Genomic DNA, 20827 nt, shown 5'->3' with positions numbered 1-20827 from the left:
ACATTCCCCCCCTTGACTCTTTCTAAGTGGGTTGTAAAGCTAACCTTCTACTAATTAGCCCTTCACGATCTGACACTTTTATTGCTTGGCTGTGTTTAAGATCAGATAAGAACGCACAGCTTCCAGCGTGTTTTTACTTGCAATTCTAACTACGACACAACATGGCGTCGGAATATATTCCTAAGGGCTCACTCCATATTCTTCTTTCTGCATTTCGAAAGCTGTTTGATTCATTTCAAAAATTTGAAAAAAAATTGGATTACTTGACTTTAAAATATGAAGGAAAAGGTGAGAACGTTGAATGTTTGAATGTTCCTGAAATACAAGTGGAAAATGTGAGAAATGACATCTGGTCTATCTCAGAGGAAGAAAGGAATGCCATGCTGGAAAGGGGGCGAGCTGTAAAGAAGATTCATTTTAAGAGACAGAGCGCAGGAGAAATGAAAACTCCACCCTTGAGAATTAAAGTCAATTTGAAAAGTTTTACAAGCCTGGGACAACATTATTATCTCATCAGTGACATTCTGAGCAAAAAGGTGTGAAGATATCCCTGTTTGGACTTGCTTATAAAAACATTTGGTAAATTTATTCAACGAATGGCAATAGGATTGAGAAGATTTTGCTATTGGAGAGACATAGGCTGACAGATGGAAGAATACAACTTAAAATTAGCTAAATCTGATTACTCTTATTTGTAATAGATATAGCTGAATAATAATTGATATTGATAGTAATGTATATAATGTGAAGTTGATATGATATGATATAATAATAATTGGATATGAGAAAGGAAGGTTGGAAATACTTTTGGGCTACACATAAATAATAACCTTTATATTACAATATTGTGATAATCACAATAATTATCACTACTAAAAATAAAATAAAATATATACAGTTAAATATTAATTAATATGGGGAAAATGTTATGATATATGATACAACTACAAAGAAGGGAGAGTGGTAATAAATTATATTGCATGGAGGATGGAATTCTTGGTACGGATATTCAGTTAAAATAGGATATGAGGATTTGATGTCAATAGAGGATTTTACAAACAAGTAAATGAAATGTCAGCATGTAGTTATGAATTAACTTTTTGGCATAATTAAGGTTGAAAGACGTTTAAATAATTGTAGTCAACTAGAAGTGGAGGTATAATGATGTCAATATGGTAAACACTTGAGTTAAGATATTTGAATTAATATGAATTAATGGAAGAGATGCACCAAAACATATTGTAACCAGCTGATATACTTTTATATATATATAATATAAACCTGTGTTTTTTTTCCTTTTTCTTTTTTCTTTTTTTTCTTCCCTGCCTTGTCTTTTGTTCTTTTTGTCTCCTTTGTTTTTGTCTTTTTTGTTTTTGTTTTTGTTTTTTGTTTTGATTTTTTCTTTTCCCACTGGTGTGGGCATGTATTGTTTAAGATTTTTATTATTATCAATATTTTCAAATAATAATTACAGTCAAATGAAAATGGATATATGACAATGGTGATATGTATGAATATCTGAGTTAAAATACTTGAGTTAATATGAGTTATGTTTGTTGACTGTGGAGGAGATGTACCAAAGTTTATCTGTGACTGACTGATACATTTTCTATAACATGTAAAGAAAGATATTGTACTTGTTTTAAATTGAAATAATAATAATAAAAAAAAGATTTAAAAAAAAAGAAAATTAAGAAATGAGTTAGAAAACAATGACAAATACTAATTTGCTCATCCGTAACATTTACAAATGTAATGTTTCCTGTATTTTAAATGGTATAATCTAAGAGATCTAAGCTTGTTAATTAATGCTGAACATGTGAGTGCATGACCAACAGCAGTAGCAAAAAACTCACATCCAAAGTATTCTATGTGCACAAGATTAAAAAACAAAAAACCTAATAGGATTTTTCATTTGAATACATTGTTGAAGCATCTAATGTTTATCCTTTAATTTCAGTTAGAATTAGACTTAATACATGGTACTAAAACTATAATTATGATTATCATCATATTTTTACATGGAAGAAATGAATTGCTACCTCATCATGATTGGGTGTATTTTTTCCCATTCATCTACCTACATGCAGATAACTACTAAAATCTAAGCGACCTCCTGGATATATATTTAAAGAAGCTTGAAAATTAATCATAATGTAGTGGTTTTTCCTTTAATATCAAAAATTACTATTAATATGCTTAGTGTTAATAGTTGACTTGCAAAAGAAAAAATCTTAAAATAACAAATATGCTGTTATCTATTGGTTCTTTTATTCTTACTTTTTTATTCTTTATTCTTACCTTCTAAACATGAATATTAAATAGCTGGATTAAATTTGGAAACCTTATTTACAATATTGCATTTAAAAATAATAATTACAAAATAGGTATTTATCTATACATTTTCATTATTAGTATGAAAAGCTGCAGTTAGGGAAAAAAGCTGTATGTGAATAAATGGCAGTATAAAAGTTAAGCTTTAATGCAAGTTTCTTTAAAAAAAAAGGTTACTATCGCAAAATAATGGCAAGCAATAAACCTTTCTGTTCCTCTGTTCCTTGCATGACCAAAACAGATTCATTCAGGATTTATTGATAGCGATATTTTGCTTTCAGCATTCCAAGATTGATAGCAATATTTGAAGAGAATATAGGTATATCATGAGCACAAGTACAATATAAGTACAGTCATTTAAAAATATTGCTCTGCAGGATGTAATACCATTTCCCCCACTCAAATGACTATTATCTTTTGTAAAGATACAATTATATTGAACATTTTTTTTCAAAACTAGTTTATATTTGAATGGCAATAAAAATGCTTATAGTCTAATACATTTCTAATGCAGAGATATCACATAGTAGATGGAAATACCAGCTTTTCTGGAAGCAGATTTATTTATTTTTAAATATATAATGCTGTCTCCAGAGAAGCAGCCACAAAGTGCAAGTTTTGTCTTAAACTTGATCACATTACAATTAATAGAAAATATAGACATTATTTTATTTTAATGTTGGTCTTCTTAAGATAGTTGAAGTCAGCAAGACTAAGAAAAACATATCTGTCCTTTGTCCTTAACTGCATGAGTGTTCACAATCTCTACTTTAGATGTTTCCCAGTCAACTGAGAAATACCACCTGAGGGCCTTCAAGCTTGGAAGAGCAAATAATTTGTAGTAATTTGCACTTGTTCTGCACAAGAAAAAGCATTAGGCAATACAAAGATTTAAACATTTGCAAAGTGTGTCCATAATCAGGCCATTGGCTGCTCTAAAGAACAAACAGATGCATCACACATCTAGTCTTATGTATCTCGTGTTCTTTTACTCAATAAAGCTTGCAGATTATTATGAAATAGCACTTGAACCTTGTAGCCAATTTTGTTTGAAGTAAACAAGTGTGCTATTATTCTATTATACTTTTATGAACAATTCACACCTTAAAATTTCTCCTTCTATTTTCCATCTTTAATGAACATTCTCCTAAGGTACAGATACTCATTTACATGTTTGCACAATCATATCAATGTTTCTTTTTGCAACATATTTTAATCAATCCACGAATATTAGATATTTTATTTCTATGTCATTTATACAATAAATTGATTGTTCGGGAATATTGACATGGAAACATTTTGCATAGAATACACAAGTTTAGCTATAGATGTAGGTGAATAGTTTCTATTCCTACTGTATGCTATTTTAGCTGGAGCAAAATCCTCTGAAAACAGTGAAGATAAAAATCCCTTGGTTAGTTATAATATTGTGGTACATAGACTAAACCACAAATATATTATTACAAGACTTTTTTTCTTGCTGGAATTATGGCCCAGAAATATATACAAATCTCATGTAACTATTGACAATATGATTCTATTATCTGAGTCCAAATAAAGACATTTATGATCCTTGGAACAAATCCCACTAATACAACCTAAGGTTACACAGTAAATCATAGCAAGATCTACACTATCTGTAATTTCTTTCATTAAACATATAACTTAGTCATAGTTTAATGTTTGTTTTATCAGAGCCATTAATTCTAAGCAGTTTCATCCAGTGCTTACTATACTTTGCTACCTTTATTTTCCACCAGAAATATCATGAGTATTCCTGATGTTTTAGAATTAAACACTCATCATTCCCAAGGATCATGAATACACAAACTCCCACATATTTGGGAACTCTAGGCTGAAGAAGGTTACTAAGTCATTTGTCTTATGCATAAATCAGCATATTTTGGTAATATAGAAAGTAATCTGGAAAAATATCTGAAAATCCTAATGGTGAACAAATAATCCCAATTAAAATATACGTAGCTATAGTTAATCGTATTCTCTTGGGGAACCCAAGAGCTTTGACATACATAAAATCTTCTTTGCTCACAAGCAAAAGGGCCATGCAAGGCATAATAAGATGCAAATGTGGGAGTTGGTGTCTCCATTAAAATAAGCAAACAGTACTTAGTATTAAAATATTTCTCCTTTTCCTAAACAGGATAAAAAAATATCTTCCTCTTATTTATAGAGCAGAGAATATGCTTCAAAATTCAAACAATGTTTACCTTGGACATATGGAAGTAAGACAGGAAATTTTTAAATATTTAAAATTTTCATTTATAAAGGCAATAATACTTAAAAGCTACAATGGAATCAAAATGCTATATTTAATACGTGTGTGTTTCTGTCCAGCAGTTCATTTATAGATAACTGCCCTGAGTAAAAGCTAAATGCTGCTTAGCAAAATGGATTTCAAAATTAAAACAACAGCTGCAGTAATATAAAAGTTCATAAAACTATTCAAAGTAATGCAATATATTTCAGGCATATTGAGTTTGTATTAAGAAGAAAAATGGCTCCAATCTTTACTTATTCATACGCACATTTTATGCTGCATACATAAGAAAACCAGGAATATGTTCAGAAGATTTAACTGTGCTTGATGGAATGTTACAGAATTCTTTACCAGAGATTGCTAAAAGACATGGTTTGAACTAGTGAAACTTTTTTTTAACCTCAAAGACTTCATAAAATACTGTTGCTTTAAACAGCATTCACATCTTTTTTTAACTGCTCCCAAAAACCACATGGAATGGCAGTTAATAAAAGATGAACACAGTTCATAACATCAGATCTCAGTCATTATTCTCTGGTATCTTTTAATATGATGCAAATATGTAAACTTTATCCTTTGATAAGCCTTACATTCCTTAACTGAGTCCTAGCAATCATCAAGCTATTGCATGCCCCATTCAAGAAAAATATGTTTGTTGGAACTGTGTAGCTTAAAAAGTTACATTTCCAAAACTTCTTCACCTAGAGCTTTCTTTAAATTATATTAATTTAAAATATCTATTGAATGATTAAAAAAAAAAAGAAAACGGAACAAATTAATTGGTTTCTTTTATGAAATGACTCCTTAAAGTAAGTAAAAAAAAAGATTTATCACAGTTTTGGCAATTTGTGTAAGTTCTTATTGAAACAATCTTCACATGTTCTTAATCAAATGGACACTGTTGTGCTCTTGGTCCTTTCACTGGTATGACCTGAAGCAGTAGACTCCATATAGCTTGTGCTTTTTATCCGGAAAGCCCACCAAGCGTACTGCTGCTTCATTAGGGCTACAGCGTTTTCTTGGCTTGGAGATGGGATATCGGACACTGCCATCAGCCAGCCAGCCGGCATCACAGCGGTCATATCCTAGGAGTTTCCAGGCTGCATACATTTGGCCTACTTTAGCAATCTGTGCACCATCATTGATGCAGGCTTGCACAGCTTCATCATAGGTCAGCTTGGTCGGGTGTATTAGGTAATAAAAACGGCCTGATGGAATACAGAAAGGTTATAATATATTTGAAAAAAAAGTTATGCAATTAAAATACATTTTAAGGATTCATAAAAAAAATTCCATTATATTTATTAAGTGTCTGTGCGTGTAAAACAGTTCAAAGCTATAGTTACTATAGTTATCCCTAAAATTATAGGGGGAACACTGCATTCTTTCAATAAATGTGCATACTTTTTCTACTGAGAAGATTAAATTTTCTACTATACTTACAGAAAGGTAAGAAGTGATACATCCTTTAATATATTGTGTAAAAGAGATCACTGAATCTTTACCTAACTGAAATTTGCTACATTAATATATGTACCATTATACATAAACACTTGTAATTATCTAAATCATCCCATTTCAATACTGTAGCATACTATAGAAGAGACAAGGACTGCAACAGACTTCAATCAGCAGCAATGGCTCTTCACTTCATATATACTGTATGACGTAACTGCTCAAGGTGCTTCTACGTGGCTTTTCACACTGTCATTAATATGTGAATATTTCATTCACATTGGAGAATACTATGTCTCTAATTTAAATAATTCTGGTTTTGATCTTGAGGTTTGGTGCAATTCATTTTATACTATATTCTCTAATACTTTCAGTCCAAAGGTACAAATGCATGATACAATTTTTTAAAAATAAAATTTGAACCCAGGCCAGTCTACATGACTGAGGCCTCTTCTAAACAAAGTAGTTTTCTTGGTCCAATAATCCCTGATTATTTCTCCATTGATCTGCAAGGCTATTTTGAAGAATCAGAGGACACACTTCTTTAAGACAGCTCAGAATTATAGGCAGGGGTGGGCTTCAAAAACTTCAACAAAGGGTTCTTTGCCCTTGTTGTTGGCGTGGCCATGGCCTAGTTGGCCTCATGCACTACAGTGAGGGGAGGGTGAACTCCGGAGGCTTTCCTTGAGCCTCTGGGAGACCGAAAACTGTCTCCCCCAGGCTCTGGAATCCCTTTGGTGCCAGAAATAGGCCTGTTTCCAGTCTTCTGGAACTTCCAGGAGGCCCATTTCTCCCCTTCCCCAAGCTTCTGCACGGGCCCTGCACTTAACTCACATCCAAAACAGGCCGTGTGGAGACTCCTGAGAGGGGCGGGTGGGAGCAGTGGGGTGGGGTAGGCAGGGCCAGACAGGGGTGAGATTTGGAGGTTCTCTGAACTGGCCATAATGTTAGCTATGTGTTCTCTCGAACCCAGGCAAACCCATAGCAATACACCCCTGATTATAGGGGAAAGGGGGAAACTAGAGAAAACCAACACCTCTCCCTTCACCTAGGAAGCAGATTCAATAGCCTTTAGGGAAAGGCAAATTAAAACCTTATCTTTTGTTTGAAGCCTTTTCTCAAAGCCAAAATGATGTGCAAACTACATTATTTATATGGGATGGGATCAGGACTTATGACAAACTGAATTTTCATTATAAACAGTGGTCTGTTTCTTTGGCACTCATTGTGTGTATTTATTCATTTTCCACAAATCTCAGATAATACTTAAATGGCACAAGATTTATTTGCGTCAGTTCAGTCAGCCACTTATGGAACTGAAATAGCTGGATCTGCATCAGGTAAACATTTGTACAATGTTTAAAGCCTATTTGTTTTGGAAATGCATTCTTCAGGATTGCCCAATGAATAGTCATGTTTACTGTTCTCATGTTCTAAGGCAAATAAATTTTATTGTGAATACTCAGAGCATATGTATGCAGAACAAGGGCATCCCTTTGTGTGTAGAGCTACAAGCCAAACATCTGTTACTCAAGAGGCATACAAGTTAGGACACACATGAGATGCGTGGTTCTGAGTTATCCAACTTCCTGCTGAAAGGAATGGTCTGTCATGTTAGCTTCCTTGCTTTCTCTCTTGTGTGTTGTTGTTAGTTGCGAAGTCGTGTCTGATCCATTGTGACCCCATGGACAATGTTCCACCAGACCTTCCTGTCCTCTACTATCCCCTGGAGTCCATTTAAGCCTCATGCCTACTGCTTCAGTGACTCCATCCAGTCATCTCATTCTCTGTCATCCCCCCGCTTTTTTTTGCCCTCAATCTTTTCCAGCATTAGGCTCTTCTCTAGTAGGTCTTGTGTACTTCTGAACTTCTGAACTTCTCTGTGTTATATCAAGTAAATGTTGTTAAATAGCAAGCAAGAATGATGGACTGTGCAAACATAACATGGGAGTAAAATTTCTCATTCACGATCTTTTCCACCAAAATGGTGGAATAGGTGAACTTCACAGAATTGACCAGGGAGGAAAAAATAATTCTGCAGTATTTAAGAGCTCTAGCACTCATTTTTCTTCTGATGTTATAGTACTGATTCCTGAAGAATTCAATACAGATGCTAGAGCTCAGGGAAACATGTCTTTCTAAACCAGGGAGAAGCAAAGAATCAGTGTCTAGCTTCACCCTTCTTTCAAAAAAGATCTCTGTCTCTGATCCTTTTAAAAAATAACAATTGTGAAATGCTTGAGTCCATTTCTTTGTATGGAAATGTGCTTATCTGCCTTGGAAAAGAAACAATGAGAAGTTGAGAACTTAGCCATCATGTTGGGGTACTGCAGGTCATAGCTGTGAGCAACATTATTGAGATGCCTTGTGATCAGCTATCCCACGATAGCAGCCATTTGTGAGAGAATTATTATCACATTAATATTCCAAAGAAGATCAAGAAATTGCCTTCTCCTATTATAATAACAGCTCTGTCGTGGTTCCATGATCTAATGCTTGATCTTTTTAAATGGAAGAATTGATGAATTGAACTGAATTTGAACTGAAACTGAATTGGGGACTTTTTGCAAGTAAAACACATTGAACATCTGAGCTACAATTCCTGCTGAAATAAATACATATTAATATGTAATGTCACACTTCACTGCAGAGAACTTCCAAGGAGTCAAATTACTTACCAGTAAAATGAGAGGTAAAACAAAAGACATCGTATTTGTTTTGTTCTTTATTTGAGAAGCCATAATTCCGGATTCCAGGCACTGTGTTCTTCCCACCACAAGGGTCTCTGGGATTTCTAATTGGATATTGCGCTGACCCATCGTTGAGCCAGCCTGCATTGCACCAGTCCAGTCCTGACCTCCATGCATCATATAGCTGGTCAAATGAAGCTATAACTGCATCCTGGTCGAGGCAGGCTTGCTGAGCTTCATAGAAGTTTAAATTATAGCGACCCAGTCGTGGGAAGTAAGGGAATACAATGCCTAAAAGAAAGCAGAAGAGGAAAAGATGCCTGCTTAATTAATTAATTAATCAAGAGAGGACAACCCACATCTGGCAGGATGCCCGCGGTCTTAAGCCTTCATTTTGCACTATGTTCAGATCATACAGTAGAATTCAGTAGCAAGTTTACTTATTTTTCAGTGGCACATTTCCCCCCCCCTAAAAACAAAATCAGTCCCAAAATGTTAATATTGCAGCAGTGCTGAAAATGAGGCTTATAGTTGGAACATAAATGGTACTCTCCCCCAACTGAAAGGCATTTCACAAATGACAATATAGGTTAGAATAGATGGAAGAAGAATGGAGATCTTACCATCACCAAAGCAAATTTTATATTTGGGAATGCTGCCTAACTATTTAGTCTAAGAGTTTTGTCTTACTTGTCTTAAGACCAGTGGTGGGTTCCAGATCCTGTTCCAACTGGTACGGTTGGAATGGGTCCAGCTTCATCCAGATGGACGTGCGCAGCACACACACACACACACACACACACACACACACACACATGCAGTGCGCACGTATGTTGTAGATGCCAGCGACGCTTCCGCAAGCCTCCCTGATGCTCCAGCTGCTCGTCAGAGCATCGCGCAGGTGCTATATGCACCATGCACCTGTGCCGTAGTTCCAAAGGCTTTAAAGGACAGGTAAGGAGCTCAGGTGGGCAGGTGGGCCCTCCAGAGCACCATACTGGAACGGTATCTGGTGCTCCGGGTAGGCTCCAGTACGCCCATACTGGGCATACAACCTGCAACCCACCACTGCTTAAGACCATATATTGAAGCTCACTCTTTCCTGATTGAATACCACCAATTCTTTATGCAATAGTCAAATGTGGGTTTTCACCTATCAGATACATTATTTTGCCTTTGTTGCTTCATTATTAGCATGCTTGTTTTAAAGAGCAAGTAAGAAGATGGATTGTTTGACTTTGGCACATGAACTTTACGAACGGCCAGAAAGGTTGTCATTTGATATGAATTGGAACGGGAAACCTACAAATAAGCTTTAAATTTGGATTTATCTTTAATGCTATTTCCCCAAACAAAATACACTGGTAGCTATTGGCTCTAACTGAAACTTAATTTCTTTCCCTAGTTGCTGTAAGTGAGAAGGCCCTACAAATATAGTAAGTCTGTACACCAGATCAAACCACCCAGTCAGGATTGTTGAAACTGGCCTAGTATGTGAGTAAAACTTCCATTTCCTTCTTAAAATTGATTTTTTCTCTCTGAAATAAGACGCTTGATTTAAGAAACAGAATGGAAGAAATGTAGAATATAAACGCTTAAAACAGCTACATAGGTAGCTTCTATGGCTAAGTACATTCTCCAGCCAAAATATTTTTCTTCCCATCAAATTCAGGCTGTTTAGACAGAACCATCCAGTACAAAAATGCCTTAAATCAGAATGGCCAAAAGATTGTTTTCTTCAATCTTGTAGAGCCTCAAGATTTTGTTTTCTTAGTGGTAGGTCTTCTGATCTGTTACAATTGTTTCTCTATATGTTGTTTTTCTCTTTTGTAAGCTGCCCAGAGTTGTTCAGAAGTCAGGTTGCTTTGAACTTGATTTCAATATATATAGAACCTGAAGCAAAGATGTTTTGGATTTAATAACATGTGCAGAGGGCATATTTACGCAATCTAGATTAGGATTCCATAAAGACTTTCACTTACAAACAAGGCCTTCTTCCTTCATGGGGTTTGTCCCAATGTTATGGAAACATTCTGTATGATGTTAGGGACAGTGCTAGTTACCCTAAAGTCTTAAATTCAATTAAATTATTTTATAAAGCTTGTAGAAAACAATAAACAAAGCTCCCTTAAAAACTTCTGCAGAAATAAAATGTAGGTTAACAGACTTAATTTATCCAATAATCTTCCTTATTAATTAAAAAATATATAATTTGGCTGGATTCTGATAGATGGTTATATTGAGAAATGAAAGCTATATTGTCTGAACAACGGTAATAGCAATATTTTTAATGAACAATTTATGTTTAGTCAGGAAGCTTACCATCCAAGTCTAGAGTTACAACAGCTGAGTCATCTTCTAAACCTTCAATGACTTCACATTTGTATTTCCCATAATCCTCCAGCATTAAATTTGAGATGACCAAAGAGGCATCATTTTCAGTGCTTTTCTTCAAGAATACCCTTCCTTGGTAATTACCATAACTTTTTTTGTGATAGCCCATTTCAACATAGACATCCACTTCTTTGAGGTAATCTGAAGTGAGTTTGGTCCACTTGACACGAACTCTATGGACTCCTGAGACAGGTAATGTATTGTCACGGTAAAATTTACATGGCAGAGTAACACTTCCACCACGATTTGAGAAGATTTTTGTTTGTTGTGCTTTCACAAGAAGATGAGGTGCATTTTCTAAAACATGTTGGAAAAAAAGAAAACAGTGTTAGGAATGGCTGAAGTATACTAAACTGTTTCAGGGATGAAAATAGTCACATTCCTAGGCATGTAAAAATCTATGGATATGTACAATATCTCCTTCTCTCTCTTTCCTCATGCCTATCAGTCATGAAGATATAAATGGCTAACAATGTGAACATATATGCATTAACTTCTTCAACTATCTCCTTCAAAATTCAGACATGATCCAGATGCTACATTTTATTATGCAAGATAGCATTCTTGATCTGAAAAGCAGATCTTGTACTTGAGATAATAATGTTAGGAAGATAGTGATGTTGTTATTTTTGTTGTTGATGATGATGATGAAAAGTAAGGATCAACAGATAGATATGTCACACTTGCAGAAAACCATCTTCAAATTATAGTATACCCTCCTATGCAAGATAGAACATGTAGGTCTATAACACTTCCTGAAGCCTAAGGCAGATGAATCACTATAAGGAAGGAACCCCCAAAGTAGACCTAGTTTCTGAGAATGCTTACTTCCAAGACCCCATCAATGACAACTGAATAGAGAAAGGACTTGGAAAAAACTGACCTAATTTGATGTGGTTGGTTTGGTCAATAAATATAGCCAAGGCAGTCCCTCAGATAACCAGATCTGAAGCCATATAAGGTACCAATTGATTTCTGAGTGTAGCTTAAGGTGACAACCAGCATCTTGAATTATATCCTCAAACTCTGTGGTAGCCAATGTTTCTCTTGAATTAGCAGGTGTCACTGATTATATCAAGATACATTCATCATTGCCTGGGCTTCCACATTTTCTACAAATTGTAACTACTGAATCTTCTTTAAAGATAGCCCTGGGTAATATATCTTATAGTAGCCCAACTTCAGAGCTTCTTGCACTTCATAGTCTTCCAAGGGAGGATGGTTTGAGACCATTACAATACCTTGTAACAATTTGATGTCCTTTCATGACACCTGAAATTAACTCCAAGAAGTGGTATCCTTTTTTGGGGGTGGGGAGTGCCTTCAAGGCAGTGTTGACTCATGGCAGATGCCTAGGCTATTGCCTGAATTTTTCTTGGCAAGGTTTTTCAATACTGGCTTGCTATTGCCTCCTTCCTCGAGCTGAGAAAGAGTGACTGACTCAAGGTCACCCAAATGGCTTCATGTTTAAGATGGACTACAACTCATGGCTTCCTAGGTCTGATGCCTTAACCATTACACCAAACTACCATATGCTGGGCAAAAGGAATATAACTTGTTTGTTAAATTAATATTCTAAAAAACTGTTTTTTCCTTAACATTTTGTTTTCATTTATTAGTATATGATTCATTTTTCCCACTAATTAAGTTTCAGTGATTCTCAGTCACATCAATATGTGGTGAAAGCTTGCATGCAAATTATATTTTAAACAATCACAAAATTCAAAGAGTCTCACATTTTTGCCTTGGGGAAAACTGAAATTCCCAATCTGAATATGGTAGTCAGCCGCAATATCACCCTGATTATACTTTCTCAAATATTTTACAAGAACTCTGAACTAGGTTGAAATACAACTGTCTTTTTATCATTAGAATAAATCTGCTGAAGGCAGAATGCATAAAAAACAATTAATTTGTTGTATCCGGAAATTATCAAAGTCATTTATTATTATTTCTGCTGCTGTATATGAGTGATTAACAACAATAGTAATAATAGTGATTCATTTCAATTGTCATTATTAAACCCTTTCTCCCTTATAGAAATTTTGATTTGGGAATAAGTTCCAACTGATTTTGGTTGAATAAATTATTCATTTACAATTGGACAGTGATGTGGAGGTAGAATATAAGTTAAGAAAATATTGGAAATTTGTAATACGAAAGAAACAATAAAACTTGTCCAGAAAAGAGCTTTGACAGAGAATAACAAAGGAAATCATTCTGATCCATATCTGTCAATTAAATTTGAAAAGTTTGGAATGGTTTCCTGATATTGGTAGAAATGAATCCTTGATTACCTTTGCTTTGTATGGGAATACAGTAAGTAGTAAAAATAATTCACCACATGTGATTTTAAGAAACTTTAAGCCTGAACTTTTTATTGCTTGTATAGTGCATTATAAGAATGTTGGCAAATTAAAGCTTTTCAGAATTGTCACAATGGTCTAAAATCTAATCATTAGATAAGTATGCTACTCTGCACATATATATAAGAGACCAACTGATATAAAAAAATTGTGATAATACAGGGAGTGATAGAAAAGTAACTCTGAGACCAACGTTGCAGATCTGTAAAGCAAAGAAAACCTAAAGTAAAACTATAAGCATATTTAGTGAAAGTTTCAGTGAATGACCTGTTTATATTCCATTAATGATTTCCTTCCTTCCTTCCTTCCTTCCTTCCTTCCTTCCTTCCTCCTCTCCCTCCCTCCTATCCTTCCTTTCTTCCTTCCTTGGCATTCAGGAAGGGCATAGTTATAGTAAACAGAAACACTGAGATTTTATCCTATTCTGTTTCTAGGAATAGTGCAGGTGTTTGGATCGATGTGGGAAAAGTGCTTCTGATGCACAATCAGAGGCTTACTGTACCTGCTAACAGTTTCTTAAAACAGGCATGCATTTTTCTGGGTTTGTACTTTTTTTTTTTTGCCTCAGTACCATGTGAGCCCAGAATAGGTGCAGCTGCTGACAGGAACAATGAGCATGTCCATGCCTGATTAGAAACACATTTCTTGTTCTGGATCCAGATAATTTCATATCCCTATTTTTATATACGTTTCTAAAATAACAGTGCCACCTAGTGCTCTTACTCTCTTACAGGGCACTTCACCATAACAGCTGCGTATTCCAACAGTATGAATGAGTTTATGAGTACACACACTCTCCACTTATTTGCAGTTGTTATGCATCTTGACAAATAGGATTCTCATATCCTAGGACCATTTATGTTCCATCTTATGAAAAAAGGCAGTTCTGAAAGGAAGGGAAAACATGTGCACATTTGGGGCATATCTGTATGTATATTTTGTGCATATTTTATAGAATCACAGAATGAAAGTCTTTAAAGATATCTTAAGAAGCATTTTATCCAACCTTATGGCCAATGCAAGATTATTCTACTACAGCACTTTTTATTTAAAAAGGCCATAAATCTTTGTTTAAATACTATCGGTGAAAGAGGTAATCTCTTCCATTGTTGAACATTACTTAAGAATTAACAGCCAATATACACTCTTATTATTTTAACACATCTTTGGGTTCCTGTTTTTTGAAACAACTCTAATAATTCTGCCCATTATCTATTTGATGGCTCTCAGCTACTTGAAGTTAGCTTTCACATCTCCTAGCAATCTTCTCTAGGCAAAACATATTTAACACCTTCAACTACTCTTCTTTAATTTTTATTTCCATACACCTTATTATCTCAGTTGCTTTTATCTGGACCACTTTGCGTTCATCTAAAATGTGGAAAGCATATTCCAGTTATGTTTTCACCAACACAGAATAGAGAAATGATGATTTCTCTTGATTTTGATGCTATATTCAGTATCTGTCAATATAGCCAGGATTGCATTTTGCTTTTTTACAGATACATCATCCTGCTAGTCCACGTTAAGCCTGCGGTTCATTAAGACACAGGGAAATGAGTCTCATCATATTCAATGAGCCATAATCCTTAGCTCATATGTATGAAGAAAACTGCCCTTTATTCCTTTTTCTAATGGATTTTTAGTATTGATAAATTTGCTATAAACAACTCATGGAAATTTTGCATTTAACAAATTGGGAAAAATACTTTATAAACACAATGTAGAAATTTATGGTATTGATACATCTTTTTTCATGTTTGATGAACCTACACGATAAATGATAATGATAAATCCTCGAATTTCTGCCTATTTGGCTTTTGCAGAGCTGTGTCATCTTAAATATTTTGTGACTCAAAGTGAATGAAAAGTGTTGATGTCTTTTTGGAAAGGCTCATTGCTTTGATAATAAGTGTTGGATTTTGTTTTTTAAGTACAAATTATTTGGTATTAGCTGTGGAATCAGTGAGTCATTTTACTTTGATTTGGCTCTTTCAGTTGGGTTGTTCAATTCTGTCACAACAAAATTTGATTCCTTTAGCCTGCAACAAATCCCCTAAATAATTTTCATAGATTACTATTGTAAAGATTATTGCCACATATGAGCTATGATCAATACCTTCTAATGATTTATTGATATAGAATTCAGATGAGCTTACTTAATATTAAATTAATTCTATCACTAATTGCAACTATAAATAGGAAAGGCTAAAAACCAATTCAAGATAAAAAGGGGTGACAACTATAAATAGTGATAAAATAACCTCCCATGAAAGTTGAATTCAATCTAGCTGTACCAGGGGTCGGTTCTGGCTGATGTTACCGCCAATTCACTTGTGTGTGCACTTTGCGTGCATATGCGCAGTTCAATAAAAATGTTCTGCGCATGTGCAGAACTAAAAAAAAAAAGATGGCGGTGGCAATCAGGAAACCTTGTCCAACCTGGGTTACAGAACCGGCAGCGACCCAGGCCGGCATGCCACTACCGGTTCAGCTGAACTGGGCCGAACTGGTAGGAACCCACCTCTTATGTGTAGGTCACCAAATTCAGGAAGGTGTTGTAATAATTATTCATGGTGAAAGTATACATGAATCCATGTTCAGAATGTTTATGGCTGAAAAAATTGACATTATTTGAACTGGGAATCTTGTACCTGATCCTAAAGTGGGTGAATTATCAATTGTACCCAAATTGCAAGGCTTTTTCCATCACTGTTAAATTGTTGGGCTGGCATCTTGAAGGGTCTGTAATCTTTGTTCAGTGTGGGAATTATAGACTGAAACATCTCCAACAATAAAAACAGAAGTTTTGAAAACAGCATTCTCTACAATAATTGAATCAAGTGATACCACTACTTTGGGAAGCTTTTTCCTTTAAAATCTAACCATCATCGTCATCACCATTATCTATCTTACTTCAAAACAGTTACTTTTAAGCCATGTATTTGGCTTATAATGTATTTGGCACCATTTTTTACTGATTCTAAGTCAACTTTTTGACCTATGTCAACTTTCTTAAGTATTTGGCTAGCCACATTTTCAGTTTAGGGTATATTCTTTGCCACTTCTCATTTTTTCCCTATACCCTTACATTGCTGGTGCCCATTATCATAAAGATCCTTCTAAATGCTTATTCATAATCAAACCTTAATCAAAGATCCTCCAGAACATTGTATGCAATATATATTTACATATATGTTACATATAACATATGTTACATATGTTATATCCTCCATAACATATATGTAACATTTTTACAGTGAGAAAGAACTCAAATATTTTTAGAGCAAAATTCCAAATTAGAGTGATTTAAAAAGTTTTACATTCCCGTGTAAAGTAGACAATAAAGCACATTAGCATCTTGATAATAACTCTAAAACAGAAATAATCCTACTCATTGAGACCCATTTTTAATTCACACCTTATTATTTTTCATTTCTGTTTTGACCTGGAAAACTAGATCTGATTTCAGGCGATGATTGCTCCCTTACAATCCTCCTGAAGTTGTTCTGATGCTCAATCATTTCTTTCTAGATATCATCATGCCACACCATTTATAATGAGGCCAGCATTCTCTATGTTGCACTAAATCTCCAGAGTTTAGTCTGTGTATCCATAGGCCATATAGCTTAAATTGTCAAAATGTAAGCTATACAAAGTAGAGAAACTGCATGACATTTATCTTGCCTGTCACTTCTGCATAAATAAATGTATTGGCTTGCTTCATACAGGATGATCCTCGGCTGCTGAAGCCAGAACTGAAAAACAGCTGCATTCTGCTATAGCCTCAAAGCTTTGCACAGCCAATCATAAGCTTTAGGATTTGAATGGATGTACATAAATATATTAAGAGGTAGCGTTTCATAGAAATCAAAGCAATGGGGAGGCATCTATCTGGGGAGGTAAGCTACTTTTTATGTTGTCTAAGTTTCTGCTGATCTCTTTTTTTGCATCACTGTGTTTTCATAATCCATCATTACCATATTTCTGTGCTATGGAGGTTTACTTATGACGGGCTTTGGATCTTATTTATTATAGAGTAGGCAGATATCTATCAGAGAACCTAATTGCTTACTTGCTGTATTTAACATGCATGCATTTTGATTTTAGTAACCATTGCTTCTTTAACAAAAAAAAATATCACAGAAATGTGGTACTGCAGTTTTAACCTAAAAAGCACTGCAGTATATAAAAAAATTGTAACCCTGCAGCAGTTAGCTAATCAGTTTTATAAATGTAGCAAACGTTAACCTTTATATTACAGCATCACAATTGTTCATTGAATTTCTTTTACTCACCGTGGATGTGAATTATTCTATCATGCTCCAGAGTGAAGTTAGCAGCATGATGCTCAACCCAGCAGAAAAAAATCAGCACCAGAAAAAGTAGACTCTTCATCTTTTATAGTCAAGAATCTTCTTCACTGCAAAAAACATCAGATGAAAAAGAAGCTGTTGGCATCTGGAAATCTTATTAGGGACGCTTTATAGAGTTTTTCTGAGTTCCATCCTTCTCTTATTATTGCTCATTGTTTTGTGCTTGTAAAATGACAGAGCCACATAATTAAGAAATCTTATTAGGAATGTCCTCTTTGTCAGGAAGTTAACTCTACATTTAATTGGCGACCAAATGACATGTACTGTTGGGTAACTCTGCCCATTAAGAGAGTAATTGTCATTTACAAACCATAAAAAATAAGTAAAGATTGTAATCCTTAAAGGTCAAGTGGACTCTGATTTAAGTATTCAGAACTATTCTGTTTGTATCCATTAAACAAAAACATACTGTAACTTGGCACAGAATATAAATACTGTTTTGCATCTCGTGACTGTTTTTGCACCTTAGTTAATTTAGCATGGAAGTGCAAGTTCTTCAACTGATCTGAGAGGCAGACTGCAGAGGCATGCTGTCTTATAGAGGAATACTCACCATTTCATAGCTTACTCTGCAGAGAAAATGTTGAAAACCTACATAAAACAGGTTAGAGTTGCAGGTTACACTACTGCAGCTGCCCTGACTGATTTGTATTAATTTCTATTTAGAATGCTGACGCATGAAATTATTGTGTCAGTTAGGGTCCCTGCAGTCAGCAGAGCTGCTGAGAGCTGCAGGATAATTATCTGCAGAGGAACAATTAAGAAAATGAAGGCCTGGGATCCATAGGAAAGGATATAATTCAAGATTTCCTAGGCAGAAGATTCAGTTTGGCATTTCCTTTTTAATCAAACATTTTCTGCTTATGTATTCTACCCAGATTTTTTTTTAGCTGAATCCATGACTTGCTTTTTGCACAGAGTGGTGGTATGAAAGTACATCATGACCTCTGGCACTGAGCTAAATCACTGAATTAACATTGTGAGGAATACCTTACAATGAGACTGAGCTAACATTTTGAGGAATACCATTGCTCTGACAGTACGTTTTTGCTCATCTCAGAATGAAATTATAGTTTAAGGTCAGGAAGTTTTGTATTTCTATGTATTTCTCTGTGTGTATATGTACTCCATATCCTGTTGACTTTTGGCAACTACCTGGAGAAATCCCTGCATGGCAAGATTTTGGAAGTGGTTTGCCATTGTCATCTTCATAGGGCCAGAAAAAAGAACCTAGCTGGTTATGCCCATGGGAGGACTAGAACTCCTGGTTCTCCAGTTTTTAGCCTTGTATTAACCACTACATCAAACTGGCTCTCAAGATTAGGGTGAGAAAGTTCAAAATAAAATTTATCTAGTGTGGATCTTAACATTAGATGTTTATCCACTAAATACACTTATCTACAATGGCTCAAGAGAAACTGGAGACCAAATAGCTTATTCAATAAACCCCTCTCTATGACTATTTATCTTGAGCAAAGCTATTATGTATTATACAATCAGGCACAGAATAAACTGCATGTGGGAATCCTCATACATGGAGGCATGTACAGAGAAGTTTATAACCGTATTCCATATGTCCCTTCAAACTGGCATTCTCCAAATGTCTCCTCAATTCCCAGTATTTTCAGCAATGGCACTGTGTTGACTGAAGCATTCTGAAAGTTGAAGTCCATGCCCACTTGGGAAAAGATAATTCAGCACAACTGATTCATAAATGTGTGGTTTATACTATGCAAAGCATAGTAAAATAAGCCTTGTCCTCACAATACATTGTGATCTTCCGTGAACATAGCCTTCAAATGTACAGAAGCTGAAAATATTTAATACATTTAAAATTGAGGACAGCAGAAGATAGCATTTATTTGGTCTTTTTAAAATTATATATTTTTATAATTTCCGCATCGTTTCATCATTTTTTCAGTCATTCATCCTTAGCTTCCAAATAGCCTGAATAATCTATAGTTGTTCATAGGTATCTTTCTGTATTAGATGATTGAAAAAAGTGATGAAAACTGTACTAATGGGAAAGTATAAAGTTCAAGGGGAAAAATAACAATAGTGCCAAAAAGTCTTCTGGGTTTTGAATCAACCAGATTCTGATTACAAGTCAAGTATTATACACATTGAGCTATTATAGCATTCATAGGTAAGATATTACAGAGTATGGGAAACATTGATTCATTTGCAGAGATGTTCCTGATTCTGCATATTAAAACTGCTCAGGGTAGCCTACATCAAGGTCAAGTGTTTTCTTCAAACCCCAGCAATGCTTGAGGCAACAGAATATGGAACAGTTTACTTCAGAAGTGAAGCATAAAAACATGTCCCTGGGGAGCTAAAGTGGGGCAATGTTTTCCACTTTTGCCTTCCAAAACTTTCTGAGACAAGGAAATCTGATAATCTGGATAAGCTTTTAGGAGTCAGGTCTTGCTTGAACTCTGAAGCTGGAGCAATCAAATGGGTGTAGGCACTTATCATTGCAGGGGAAAAAACCCGTAAGCTTTATTTTGGTTTCATTTAGGAATCATAATATTCTTGTTATATAAAAACCCATAACACATTCATAGAACAACACAACCCTGACATTTGCCTTTAAAAAGGAGATGTTTAAAGATCAGATTAATACTAGTTTGTTTCAGATAGCACAGTTCATACTTATTATTCCCAATTTTCAACTGATTGTAAGCCTGGGGAATTGAAACAGAACTGGAAAAACATGTGGCACACTTCAAAGTACCCCTTTGTTCTGATTCACTGTCCCCTTCAAGAGAAGCTTGTTTTCAGAATTTGTACATTAGTGTAATTGGTTGCACTTTGCCAACAGACACACTATTTGAAAGACTTCTCAGTTTCCATTACAGTCGCAGGTTTTTGTGCCAAGAATATACATGAAGTTCTGGAACATCATAAAAAAGTAAGTCTTGTGATTCTAAT

At 34.9% G+C, this 20827-nt stretch overlaps 1 protein-coding gene across 1 annotated transcript; it reads right to left on the bottom strand.

The window, feature by feature from the left end:
- Window positions 1-5530: 5530 nt before the first annotated feature.
- HAPLN1 (hyaluronan and proteoglycan link protein 1) lies at window positions 5531-17915 on the bottom strand. Its single transcript, XM_032214497.1, has 4 exons — window positions 17816-17915; window positions 11080-11448; window positions 8746-9048; window positions 5531-5820 (listed from the first exon to the last, which is right to left on the bottom strand). Exons 1-4 carry the CDS (start codon window positions 17913-17915, stop codon window positions 5531-5533), a joined length of 1062 nt encoding a protein of 353 aa, XP_032070388.1.
- Between the last annotated feature and the right edge of the window lie 2912 nt (window positions 17916-20827).

The sequence above is a fragment of the Thamnophis elegans genome, chromosome 3 (assembly GCF_009769535.1).
Source record: "Thamnophis elegans isolate rThaEle1 chromosome 3, rThaEle1.pri, whole genome shotgun sequence".
Classification (NCBI taxonomy): domain Eukaryota; kingdom Metazoa; phylum Chordata; class Lepidosauria; order Squamata; family Colubridae; genus Thamnophis; species Thamnophis elegans.
This window is presented reverse-complemented; position numbering and strand designations above follow the sequence as displayed.